Below are 14,216 nucleotides of genomic sequence, written 5' to 3'. Positions count from 1 at the left end.
GGCCAATCCGGCAACCTTGTACCTTGAAATGTTTTTCATTCGCTATACGATGTCAAATGATGCAGCTGCTTCGTGATCCGATCTAATGGAAAGGTTCTGTTCCCACTCACTCGCTAGTTAAAGCAATGTAGTTCCAATATCGTACTGCTTGACCCTGAATGATTTATATGGCATTTTGTGCCCGGAAGTTTGGTGGTAGACCAACATTATGGCACACGAAAAATCAATCGTGATGTAAGTAACTCATAACTTTGATCGCGCCATCTGGCTTGCAGTGCCGCCAGTAGACCATTGCTAATTTACACGGGATACGAAACTCCAGTCGACAAAAATTCATGGGACCTCGCGCTTAGCAGCATGGAAATTTCTCTTTCCAGAACAATATAGAGATAGACGGATCAAGGAGCACTTAGTTGAAAAATCAAATGGAATTGCGCGGTCGAAGCGGAACAGTCTAATAACGTCGCGTCAAGCTCCACGCTGTCAGTAACGAAGTATACTGTTACCTTTTCGGGATAGTCAAATAGCATTTGTGGGGGGACAGCGTAGCATCTACACAGGCGATCCGGGTTCAAGTCATGTCGTCGGAGGTTATTCTGGACTCCACGTCCCCCGTGTTGCTGTTCTTACGGCGACAAAAAAGCCCAGTAAAAAAGACCCGATGAAGAAGAAAAAAATAAAAGAGCAAGAATTAGCGACGAAGAAAGATTAACACCGAAGAAGATTGTGACATCGGGCAGTAGGCCGAGGTATGGATGGTCGTTCGGCATCATCCTATCTGTTCACTACATCATATTCTGTGTAGTGTATATCGCATTGTACAGTACATGGTGTGTATGTCTTGGACAGATAAAAATATAATCTGACGAATATACATTTCATTACTTTCTCTACTTACAAAAATGGTGTTATTTCAGCCCACTTATTCCAGCTTCAACGTAAAATTGCTAACTTTTTGTTCACAAAGTATAGGCCTAGCCTAGAGTATCGGAGAGATCTTTCTTTGACGGAGTAAATGATCTGATTGAATTCAAAACGTGTTTCGCACCATCTGCCGCGGTATTTGAGTCATCCTAATAGGATATACCGGGCATACCACCGATTTTTGGGTTTCTATTAGCCGTAACCACACGATTTAACACTTTGACTGCCATCAATCTTAAATTTTACTCAATCCCATAAAGTGCCAGCGATCCTATATTTAGGATATTTTTCAAATGCGTACAGTGAAGTCCGTCCTATCTCCGGATTACGGATTTATTCGAGTCTACTCAATATGCTTGTTGTCAGAAACAACCATTTTTGTCACCGCGAGTATTTTTTTTAAATCACATCTGTATAAAATAGGGCAACCTTTTTTTGATTTGACCGCTAGGTGGCTTTTCATAAAATGAGCAGCCAAGAAATTGCAATATTTTTATAATTCCTTGATATTGTTTGCTGGCATTTACTGGTAATTGCCATAATAGGCCTTGGCAGCTAAAGTGTTGATCAAACACACCACGATATAGACCGCTATTGGAGGTTCGCTATACCCAAACTGCTCCACAGGTAATCTCACGATATCCCCGGTATCTTGCAAATGCACACATCCACAATAATCGATGTCATTTTTTAATATCTTCAAATTTTGTGATGCTCATATCCTATATCTGTTATATATATCCAGTTGAGCTTTGTCAGAGATTCCAGACTTATATACGTAGCCTATTCGATATAATTGTATACGATGTCCTTGATATCGCTGATTTCATTCACAAATCTCGATCGAACTCATTAGCTTGAATCCTGCCATCTCCATTGGCGTCCATTTCCATGAACTCTCTTCGTATCATGGCCGTGATGTCTTTGGCCTCTTCTTCATCTTCTTCCTCTGCACTTTGCGCAGCGTCCAACAAGGGAATCGCATTTTCTTCTTCCTCATTATTCATCAACTCGCCAGCCAGAGAATAGGAGCTTTCGAAGTCCTGCATGGCAAGGCACAAAAATATCAATTCCTATTTGCCAAAGTGGCAAGTAACAAAGCACCGAGTACTGAAGTAGATTTCGCCAACTTGCGCTCCTTACCCAAGTGCATATGTTTTTAGACTGCTCCCACTCCTAACAAATTTTATGGAAAACTACTTACGATACACACTTTTTACTTTGTAAGGTCACATAGTATTGGAATATGTTTGTATCGCTTTTATGATTGAGATTGTCGTGACAGCAGGGTGAAGAAGCCCCTGTATCACGTTGACTGAACATATTTTCGAAAATTTCCCTTATTCGTTAGGCTCATGCGTTTATTTTACGTCGGTCACGATATGTGCCCAGCAATTTCGAAGGAAGTCGCCTCGGATTAACTGCCAAAAGTATGCGACCCCTCTACCAAATCTTGAAACTATACTTACTTGAGCAGGCTACCTTTCCGAGCTTCATTCTATCCCTACTTGATATGGTGTTTATGTACCTAGGAAATCACTACTTCCACCGGTAATTGAGTGGTACTTTACGGGGTGAAAATTCTACTTCTACTAGAATATGTGACTGGCGATAGCTAAACTTGTATATTGCTTTCACGATTACGTTCATTGCAGTATAATTTATTCAGTCAACGACTTTTCGTGTGCCCCTTATCAAGAGTTAACTGCACATAAGAAGTATATACAAAGAGATTCAAATAACATAGAGAGCAGCGCACCCTCCTACGTGAACAATGGCTTAAGAATTTATTGCACATAACGGAAAGTGTGACTTCCTTCTCGTTTCGGAATTTATTTTGCAAGCCCGTGTTCTGACGTGAAATAATGTAATCTTGACACAGGGAAGCCAGGCGAAGTTATGAATCGAGCTGCCGCCATCTTTTGTGGCCAACGCCGAACGCCGATGGCTGTCCTTGTGTTCGAGGAGATTACTTCTATATAATGTGGTAGCTCATCTGCACCATGTTACTGCCGTACCATATGTCATGCAATCCCACTGATTAGCACACACCTTATTTCAATCACTTTATATAGCCACAGCTGGTAGTATCAGTATAAGGTAGAAGAATCTCTTCGTACTAAAATGTCAGTTACTGACCATATTCATATGCTCGCGCAAGGCATCTGTAAATTCCTGTGGACTGAGAGAGTTATCGCGATCGGTGTCTAAAGTGTCGAAATATTCCCTGGTTCTAGTCACGTCATTGTGGAAATCATTGTCCCGGCCATGAGGATGTTGGGTACAAGAATATCTTGCATTCACCCACCATCCAGCTGGAAAATCAGAAAGAAATAACATGCTTAGAACAATATATATAATAAATAGATATATATAAACAATCCCATAAACTACAAAGCAACGAATACACTGTTGTATGTTGTACGAGATACGTGTTTTTTCTTCAGTGAACGCATACGACTTATACCACTTAGCAAAGAGATGTTAGTTGCGTACTAGTCCACCACGGTGCATTTGGCAGCATTTCTAGCTATATGATAGGGTTACCACACGTCCTCCTTTTCAGGTTTTTGAAAATGTCCTCCTTTCTGGCAATTCGTCCTCCTTTACAGCATTTATAACTAAGATAGTGGGATAGATTCGAGTGAAAATGGGCATAACTGATGCTAAATTGGAAATTCGTGGTTCGAATAAAAGTGACGAACTTTTTTAGTCAACCAACGTAAAGAGTGAAAGAAAAACTGGATGTCTGGAGAGTTGACTCAGGAAGTTGACCTTTTTTTTTGGTCAATCAACCACAATGTTGTAGAAAATTTACCATTTTTTCCGGATTTTACTCCAGTATTCTAAGTCTGAAAATTTTGATAAAGTCTCCTCCTTTCCCGATTCCAGAATATGGTTACCCTACTATATGATTACTGATCAAGTTATATTTCAAGCCGCGAAATTGAGAAAGTTATCGGCGAGCAGAGAGAGAGAGAGAGTCTTTATTTTCATCGAACCAAAATACATAACAAACGGCAGTGATGATGGTACAGAAAATATGCGTGCACAGTATTCGGTATTAGATAGGAATGATCGATAAGACCGTGAAGGTCATCTAGTCTGATCACACCAGCATCAAACAGATACACTTGACTCAGAACAGTCTGGCAAGTTCGAATATATCTTGGATTCAAAAGCTAACGGTTGTATAGCCGATATATATACATATAATATTTACTTGATACAATAGAAAATGTGATGTCTATCATGAGTGGGGCAATAAGACGTGTTTAGGACTACAACTGGGTTGCAAGCATATAACTAGCGATGATTAGTATCGTGCTCATCCTAATTTACACAGATTGCATAAAAGATGCATAGGATACTACTACAATCTCACTGATATGTTTGATATTAGGGTTTCCACTTCTGCATCTGCCGCAGCTACAGCAAAACATATTGCATCCGGCTCCATGTCCGCTTCCAATCCCGCAGCATTTTTGATTCCCACCCAGCACGCTTGTTTTGCTACAGTCCCTGCAATATCCTAGGTCGATAGAAGATCAAGTATGTTGCATTATGCGGTTGTAACATTTAGCACAATTTATAACTCTCACCGACGTGACCTAATCCACAGCATACAGCTTCGGAATATCTGGCGGAAACAAAAATAACCAGGAAGGCTGCGATTGGTAATTTGCTTCCAGCCATGTCCAACGTGAATTGCTCGTCTCTGATCCTAAGTTACTTTATTAAGCTAGACTACGCAAATAAATAAAGATAGAACTGAATGGAATGAATATCACGATCAGTGCTGCCGTACGATTGCAATGAGGAAGTAGAGCTGGTAAATCGGTAGCACCACCCTTCAGAAAGCATAAAATAGATGGACGGAATTCATCAACTGTGACTATATTTATACCAGTGTATCAATCTTTACTGTCATCGGGATGTCGGCACACATTGTGTCTATACTACATAAGAGTGTATGGAGCTGAATGGCTCATATTTGAAGGGGTTGCATATTTTTTATGTTTGAGACTTTAATACAAAATGCGGTTTTAGTATACATTGACTTCGTTATTGCCTACATCAGTGGTTCAAAAACTGTGGTACGCGAGTAGCTTCATCGAGCCTATAAATTTATGTATTGAAAAACAAATAATTATAGGTACAGGATTTCTAATTTGCTTTGTGTCCAAGTAACGTTGGGTTTCATGGTCCCGGTTACTGAGAATCTTCGATGCAGTATATGACTTAGTGGACATACAAACAATCTAGTTCGATTGCTCGCTTCTAATGCTGAACTATATGGCCCGTGGTTGAGATTTATCAGACGTGTACTGGCGGTCACTATTGTGCAACCGCGAGTCAAGCCAGTAGAGATTCATATAATTTATAATACTTCCAAAAGCTCGTAAAGCTCATTTTATAACAACTGGACGAACTTTTATGAGCAAATTTAACAAATCCCAAAAAACATTACAGTTTATGGCGTTGATAATAATGAATTATTAAGTCTTGTCACGATTTCAAAAGATTCCATACGAAATCTTGCTTTCACGTCATACAATTTGTGCCAAACTGATCTCTGTACTATGAGAAAGAGAGAGAGAGAGAGACAGAGAGAGACAGAGAGCAAAAAATGCAACAAGTGACACAACTAAAATGCTAATGTTAGTTAAAATGTAATGAATAAATATACTCAGCATCTGTATAAGCCTCAGCCGTGTATAAGACACTTTGGTAGGTGTCACAAAACATGAAGTTACTTTGACACAAAAACATTTAGCAGGAACACAATCAGAACCGCTTGCTGGCAGTACAGTTAGAATATCTAGTTACCAGATGTACGCTCAAATTGCTTATGGACTGAGGAGAAACTAGAGGAGTCAAAAGTTTCATATCCATGCATGTACCAGTGGCATAACGAGAAATAAAGGGCAGCGGGGACTTAAACTGGATCAGTTTAAACCAGGGGTGGTCAAAGAGGACGTTTCAAGCTGGACCGTGACAGCGCTTGGCAAGCACAATGAAAGCGATGATATTGCCCATTCCCCATATGGTGATTAATACAACTTATAGAGCAGTGATCCGCGAAGTATTTTCAGTGGGTCCGCTAGGCTGTACCTTCATTAAAAAGTCTGTTACTCAATTTTGGCGCCGTATGGTGTCGTCGGAAGCTTTACGGCTTTATACTACATTCGCCACCACCTATCTTTGCGGAAACATTTTTCAATAAATGCACCAGCAAAATTCCCTCTGAAATAATAAAAATTGATGTTATTTTCACGATAAGTCATTTTGCTGCAGTTTATCACTAGCCTGCAGTTAAATTTTGCACAAGTCACATTACGGTTGCACGATATGTGAGCTAAATTTGAACGAGAACTTGAGGCAGTCCGCGGGATCTGTGACGGTGCAGATGGGGTCCGCGAAGACAAAAAGGTTGAGAACGACTGTGCTAGAGGCTTCGGATATCAAATCCATCCACATGGCACTTCACAATACCCTCTAGTACGAAAAAAACTGACTGGTGTACCTAAAACATCCCTAAATCCTGCAATTTTTACGTACTGCGGTAAGATCTTGAACCTGCCGTAAAGCCGAAACGCCTTATTTGGCCAACTCTCAGTTCGGCTGTCAAGGAGCCTACAATGTCGAAAGGCTCATGAGAGTCGGTTATAGCATAGCATGCTATATATACCGAACAACATAGGTTCATACTATTTTGTCCAACTAACATTCAGTCAACTATTATTACTGGCATAAAAACAACATTTACTCTAGGCATGTGTGGGTGTAGCAGTAGTTCTACTCACAATGCAAGCCTTACATACCCACATCCCAACATATCATCTATATGTAAATGATACGTAAACGATTTCCATTTTTGTAGGTCAGTAGTAGTATTGATCGCTCGTAACCTGGTATACGGGCTCTTATGGGTGCGGTGGTGACCTGCCTGAAAACCCGTGGTGATGACCCCACCCTTTAGACCCCCTATCGGCGGTGATCTGCCATTGTTTCTTATGGGTAAGGTGATGATGCCACCTTTCCAGCTATAGGCAGTGGTGATGATATATCGTGAAAACTCGTGTTGGTGACCCCACCCTTTCGGTATAGGCTGCGCTTATGACCAGGGATATCTAAAACTCCCTGCCGCCGATATCACTGCCGTCGCGTTGGTGATACCACCCTTCACGGTATACGTTGTGGTGATGACCTGCCATGGATTGTGAGGCTGTGTGAACTGACGTTTCAGCTGCACTACTCAAAGGTGGTGTGGACACTCGGAAAACCACGTGACTGTCACGCCCAGATACCTTTGATGACTTTGTTATTGTCGATCCGTCTGAAGCAGTAATTAAAGGCAAAGTCGTTATTGGTCTTTGTTGATTTTGACTGTGTTCCATATCGAGTTTGGTGACAGGATTTCGCATGGTATATTTTGATGCTGTCATCTAGCACTGTACCAAGTTTCAAGGCTGTGACTCAATGATTAGCGTAGTAATTTTGCTGTCAAAGTCGAGTATCAGGTAGATGAGCGCGCACCGATATATTGCCGACTTTGATACCGGAATTACTATGCTAATCATCGGGTGACAATCCTGAAACTTTCCGCGAAGTTGGATAACACAACCAATATATACCATACCGAATTTCGTTATCCATCTCGGTATGGAACACTTTCAAACTTCACACGTATTATATACCTTGATGAGGGAATCTTACACTGTACCAAGTTTCAAGGCTGTGACTCAATAATTACAGTAGTAAGTACGTTATCAAATTCGAGTATACAGGGTATGCATGCGCGGATTTGTCATTGAGCCTACCGCAAAGGGAATTCTCGCAAGATTTGATATTGGTATATGTGAATTTTCCACTGTCGTACAAATGCGGCCAACAGAGGAAAGTGATGCAATGGATGCACCCCGATTTGAAATCGCATCCGTCACACATATGTCATAGGACTGCGTTGCGGTCAGTGAAAATCAAGCTCTCTGTAATTCCGGGGCGTTTGCGGCTGGTTGCCCAGGATGCGCAATGTTTTAGATAACTTTTGTCCAATATGCAATGTGCATATTAATTTGATGAAATATCAAGCGGTACCTGCTTCATGGTGCACACTGTGATTACCTCTGTCATACCCAATTGACGAGCAGATGCCTGGTTTCTGTCGAAATGACCGAATTAGAATGGTGCTTCCTGATCACCAGGGCAAGTTTTTGCAACTTTTGCAACTTTCATTTACAGCTTCCAGCAGCTCTCTAAATACTCGTAAGTTATGTAGTATGGTGTTTTAAGATGTTTGGAGGAACTTTATATTGTAACTTTCGGCAACTCTCCATTTTTTCATGCAACTTTTTGCAACTTTTTTCGATTTTTCATGCAACTTGTGGCAAGTCGACGAGCAATACAAGCAATTACTACTAAATAAATACAGTCCGTCCTCAAGATTACCGGACCACGACTGACCTATCGATCTCGCTTTCCATGACCTGCCGCCCTATTTCTTGTCGCGTTCTTTTTTCTAGACTATCTTCTTCACTTTCATTCAGTGTGCATGCCTCCTCTTTACATCGCCTAGGCCAAGGTGGGTGTCTGATTCCATAGACTACTCCAAGTCGCTTCGACATCTTCCTGTCTTTTCATTGTATCGCATTTTTGTGGTGTATTGAACTGATAAAAATTGCCAATAAACCAATGATGACGATGATGATGATGAAGTTTTTTCGATTTTTCATGCAACTAATTTTTCACTGGAAATATTTGGACCTATATGTAAATAGATCGCTTGATTATTTCGCTGTCGTTTAAATTTGAGGTTCTTTCTGATTTGACGTATCAGGCTAGACCGCCGAAAATTACATTTTCACTGGGTCAGTTTTATCAGGCTAGACCGCCGAAAATTACATTTTCACTGGGTCAGTTTTTTCAGGCTATTAGTTTTGCTGAGGTCGCCAACACTGAGTTTTGCTGCAGTACTTTGGATACGGATCGAATCGATTACCCTAATAGTTTCATGGAACTTGTCCATAAATGCAACTTTTACTGCAACTTTTGTGAAAAATAAATGCAACTTTCCACGGATTTGACTGCAACAAAAATTTGCCCTGCTGATCACATGTTTCATTGTTGCACCCCGATGATCATCTATACTGTGGTCATTTATTGCTTAATTAGCAATATCATGAGTTTAAAAATCATCACTTCAGTGATAATTACGTTATATTTTGTTTCCTTCTTTACTTTATGCTCATATAGTCGTAAAATAGCATAGAGAGCAGCGCATCCTCCTACGTGAACAATGGCTTAAGAATTTATTGCGACATAACGGAAAGTGTGACTTCCTTCTCGTTTCGGAATTCATTTTGCAAGCCCGTGTTCTGACATGAAATAACGTATTCCTGACACAGGGAACCCATGCGAATATAGTTGTGAATCAAGCCGCAGCTATCTTCTGTGACCAACGCTGATGGCTGTCCTTGTGTTTGAGAAGCCTAAAATACCCGGGACGGGACGTGTAATTGTGCAAATGTGCAATCTACACTTTTTCAGAAATTTGAGTCTTGCAAAACCGGAGAAGAATTCTCAAAAAACCGGTGAATTTTTCCCACTTTGTGATCGGTTGATTAATAATAAAAAATAAAAAAAAGTCATCTTTTCCGCTCAGAGCTCAAAATACCGCTTTTCGTCCCGCATTGCTAGGTGGATGACTAAAAAAAAAGGTCATCTTTCCGCCCAGAGCTAAAATAACCGTTTTTCACTCCGAAATACCCGCCGGACCGTCAGTTATGTGCTAATTTAGGATCATTAGAACTTAGCATCATAGTAGGGTGCTCAACTGCTCAAGCAGATTTACACAGATTATATGAAAGATGCATAGGATACAACTACAATCTCACTGGCATGTTGGATATTGGGGTTTCCATTTCGGCATCCGCCGCAGCTACAGCAAAACCTATTGCATCCGGTACTACTCCCGCTTCCAATCCCGCAGCATTCTTGCTCACCCCACAGGCTTGTTCTACTACAATCCCTGCAGTGTTGGGATCAAGTCACTACCTTCGAGTCACGAGTCATCTCGAGTCATTGCACATTTTGACTCGAGTCAAGTCAAGTCAATCGATTTTCAAAGGTGACTCGAGTCAAGTCAAGTCACTCGTTTTTTGGAGGTGACTCGAGTCAAGTCAAGTCAAGTCAAGTCACGAGTCAAGTCACAATTCAAGTCAAATTGAATTTTCGAAGTATGAGTGATCAACTGATCATTCAAATTCATTATATTTTACTAGCTGTGTTAAAGAGATCAATTGGTCATTTATCTTGAATCAAATAACGAATATAATGTTGAATATACAAGCAAAATGCATTGTATCGCTCACGCACACGTAGAACTGCTAATAAAATACGTCAGTAACTGTATAGCTACATCAGGGGTGTCAAACATACGACCCGCCAAATGATTTCATTCGGCCCGCGAAGAAATTCTGAGTATATGTTGAAAATTGCGTGATTTTATCCAGCACATTTCTCGAATTTGTAGCAATAAATACTACTAATAAATATTCCTTCAAGGTAGCAAATTTCGAGTATGTTCATAGGCCACATTATTACCATCCGACAGCGGAGTTGTGATTGTAGTCATCGTCAGGAGAAAATTGCTGACATTGACACCCAATTCCTACTTCCGAGAATGCGAAAAGTGTATATATTGAGTCAGTGGCGGCTCGTGACAATATCGGGTGGTGGGGCAAGGGCTGCAAGCGACTTTTTATCAAGATGACGTCACAATGGTGTTTTCCAACGTAAACAAGTAACTTAATGATGGTACGGTAACATGAATTTTCCGGCAACAGTGATTTTAACGTATGTGCCACGAGAGGTGCGCCGGTGAGCTGTGACTTGAAGTGTGGTAACTGCGTAAACGGCGTACGGAACAAAGATTCAACACGGTTCATTAAAATTATAAAGATCTCTTAAGGGAGCTACTGCTTAGTTATGAAGATTTGGGATGCAGGATGAGCATCGAAGTTAACGATTTGATGAGGCATGCGGATGAGTTTAGACAAAACCTTGGGAAAGTTAGTGAAGAACAGGGTGAACGTTTCAGCCAAGATATTAAAATGGAGGAGGCACGTTATCAAGGTCGGTGGGATTTATGGATTTATTTATTTCCCACACCAGTAAAAATCTGGTACAAGCAAGGACAAGGACACAGTCGCCACCTGTACCTGGATTTTCGTATGATAGCCGACTATTGATGGAGTTGGAAAAGAAAAATTCCAGATGCTGTTAGTAAAAGAAAGTCCCTCAAAAGAGAATTTTTAAGCTTATAAGTGAAGACTTCATATTTTATGAAAGCTATTTTTTTACTGTTTTTGAACTCGCCCTGCCTAAGTCCCTGTCTTCAGAATTTCTACACTTCATTGGAATGTCTATGTGCACATTGTGTGAACTCTTGGCTGTAATTCAGATAATAACTTGTTACTGTCCTATCCACATGTTCGTCAGCATAATGTAGCATTTAATTTTATTATGGTTGCTCTTTTGCACGCCTATTTTTATTTCCGGGGCATAAAACTTTAATAAAGACAACTCAAATTTGTATGAATATAACATAGAATGCTTGTTTGCTAATTAAAGCTAGATTATTGCAGGTAAAACAGTGTTTATTGCATCAGAATTCCTTGTTTTGAAAACAGAGGGGGGTCAAATATTGAATTTTTCAAAAATATTAGGGATATTTCATATCTCAAAAACGTGATGTGATGGAGAAAATCTGAGGCCATTTTCGGATTCAGCGCCCCAAAATTAGCCAAAATCAATTGTCAAAACCCAAACCTGAAATTTTGTGTAGACCAGTGTTATCAGTCAAAACAGAGGATCGAATACGAAGCCTCGAGAAGATGAAATAAATTGATATCGTACAATACACTATAGCCAATAGCCATCTATACACATCCGTGAGAATATAAATGCATAAAATATATTTGTTCGATTTAAATCATACAAGAGGGTTGGTAAAGGTGAGAGAGCTGCAATGTGCGGACAGAGCCGTCCAATAAACAGCGATACGTTGCTATTAAATTAATCTGCTACTACGACAACGCAAGCTGTGATCATTTCGTTTGCGGCCAGTGTATTTGTGATGCAACAATGTAGGATCAGTGAAACGTACAATCAGTGAATGACTGCTCTCACAAAGTGACAACGGCGTATCGTGAATAATCCGAACATGCACAAAATACATTGATTTAGTCGACACCGTTTACTTGATGAGTTGAAATTGACTCGTAAATTTTGCTCCAAGTCACGAGTCAATCCACATTTTTGAAGCGCCGAGTCAAGTCAAGTCAAGTCATTTTTGCAGAGTGACTCGAGTCAAGTCAAGTCATCGAAAAAGTTGACTCGAGTCTGACTCGAGTCAAGTCATGACTCGAGTCATCCCAACACTGAATCCCTGCAATATCCTATAGGTCGATAGAAGATCAAGTATGTTGCAATATGCGGTGGTAATATTAATAATAATTTATAACTCTCACCGACGCGAACATCTCCACAGCATACAGCATCGGAATATCTGGCGGAAACAAAAATAACCACGAAGGCTAAAATTGGTAATTTGCTTCCAGCCATGTCCAACGTGAATTGGTTCTCTCTTATCCTAATTTACTTTATTTAGATAGACTACGCAAATAAATAAATACAGAATTGAATTGAATGAATGCCAAGATCAGTGCCTCCTTGCACAATGAGAATGCAGATAATGCAATGCAATGAGAAAGTAAAGCTGGTAAATCAATAGCTCCACCCTTCAGCAAGAATAAAATATATGGACGGAATTCATCAACTGTAACTGTATCAGGGGCCGGGAACCTTTTGTGTGCAGCGTGTCAAAATGTCAAAAAATTACCAACTTGCTTTCCAACAATGTCATGGCGTAATATATCAATCGTAAAGTAAACATTATCGCAGCGTCCAGGTCGAAAACTGCGGGGTTCTAGGACGTCTGTCTCTACAGGTAGGAAGGTACGCACTTCATCACAAAGATAATCTACATCAGTGATTCCCAACCGCGGCCCCGCGGGCCGCATGCGGCCCTCAGCTAGCCTTTTTGCGGCCCCCACAAAAATATTGAGAAATCGATTTATGAAGAAAAAAAAATTATATTTATAAAATACTCTTGCTTGGCTTGGAGTCTGGAGTTTTCAGTTATAGGATTGCAGGAAAGTTGTGAGTAGACTGCTAAGATTACGTCACTGCTGTTTCAATGCAATGTGCCCTGACGTTCCAGTTGAACGAGTAGTACCTATAGATATAGGTATAGATATAGGTATAGATATAGGTATTGACAGGACCGTAACTGCCGCACCCCAAGTCCCCCAATTGGGGGGGAGCGAGCTCGAAGGGGGCCCAAAATTATTTAGTGAATTAGCATAAATTATAGAGTATTTTATGCAACTTTTTCAAATTTTTGCGCGCTGCGCGCGATTTCCAGTTTCCAAGTACCTTAATTATTGGGTACTCTTCCACCAAGATAAAATACGCAAGATCTAGAAGTGGGCATATCGGCATTAGCCATTACCGCGCCACGACGCACGGCGACATATAAAGTTTTAGGCCATGTAACATGCGACTCCAAGAAGTGTGCCAGAACGATCAGCAACGAGAAAACCCTGACCGAAAAGGACTGCCCTTACGCTGACCGAAAACGTCGTTATGTATATACAAAATACATATAGGTATAATTGACCATAAGTGCCTAAATGACTGGCGCCGAATGTTCCTGTCTTGGCAATCTGAACCTCACGAGACAAATAGGCTATACCATCCCACAGGGAAGAATTATATGCCAGTGAAGAACTACCAATTTGAAATTGTGTGCATCTTTTAGTTTAGTACGTTGGGCGATTCTATATTTTTTGATATAGTAGACTGGAGGTCACGAAATAACATCACGTAACGAAGTCTTATACCAACGGGGTCCGCCCGTCCGAATATGTTTAATTATTATTTACGGGCCCTACAGTTTCCAAGACACCTCACTCAGCTTTACCGATAAATCTGATAACGTGAGCAGTGAGGACAAGTAATTGATAGCAATATATATGCAATTCCCGATCTCATTGACCTATTTTATTTTGAATTATCGAAAATTTTCGCGCTTCACTCTGGCTCACTAAACGGTGATCCTGATTTCGTGGCAGAAGCGAACAACGGGACGGGGGTTTGGTTTATCGCCCTATGGGAGCTCATGACCTAATACGTGTTTTGGGGGGCCTGACGAAATGCTGTTTCGT

General features: G+C 40.6%; 3 protein-coding genes across 4 annotated transcripts in view; 2 read left to right on the top strand and 1 right to left on the bottom strand.

Annotated features, from left to right (window-relative positions):
• The window catches only part of LOC145450646 (uncharacterized), a 121,321-nt gene that overhangs the window by 14,013 nt on the left and 93,092 nt on the right, over window positions 1-14,216 (top strand). The window lies entirely within an intron of this gene.
• The window catches only part of LOC145451106 (eukaryotic translation initiation factor 3 subunit D-like), a 79,857-nt gene that overhangs the window by 3,351 nt on the left and 62,290 nt on the right, over window positions 1-14,216 (top strand). The gene's annotated exons all lie outside the window — the stretch shown is intronic.
• LOC145449482 (uncharacterized) lies at window positions 1,599-12,614 on the bottom strand. Of its 2 annotated transcripts, XM_080327846.1 has the most exons (5): window positions 12,459-12,614; window positions 12,368-12,386; window positions 9,822-9,946; window positions 3,064-3,239; window positions 1,599-1,967 (listed from the first exon to the last, which is right to left on the bottom strand). In XM_080327846.1, exons 1-5 carry the CDS (start codon window positions 12,550-12,552, stop codon window positions 1,755-1,757), a joined length of 627 nt encoding a protein of 208 aa, XP_080183972.1. In that variant the 5' UTR covers window positions 12,553-12,614; the 3' UTR covers window positions 1,599-1,754. The 2 variants fall into 2 exon arrangements, with proteins under 2 accessions (XP_080183972.1, XP_080183971.1); XM_080327845.1 differs by lacking the exons at window positions 9,822-9,946; window positions 12,368-12,386; window positions 12,459-12,614 and adding exons at window positions 4,310-4,456; window positions 4,527-4,698.

The sequence above is a fragment of the Botryllus schlosseri genome, chromosome 11, assembly GCF_051294905.1.
Source record: "Botryllus schlosseri isolate E-star chromosome 11, Bs_hap1, whole genome shotgun sequence".
In the NCBI taxonomy this organism is placed as follows: Eukaryota; Metazoa; Chordata; class Ascidiacea; order Stolidobranchia; family Styelidae; genus Botryllus; species Botryllus schlosseri.
Note: the sequence above shows the minus strand (reverse complement) of the source record. Positions and strands in the feature narration are given on the sequence as shown.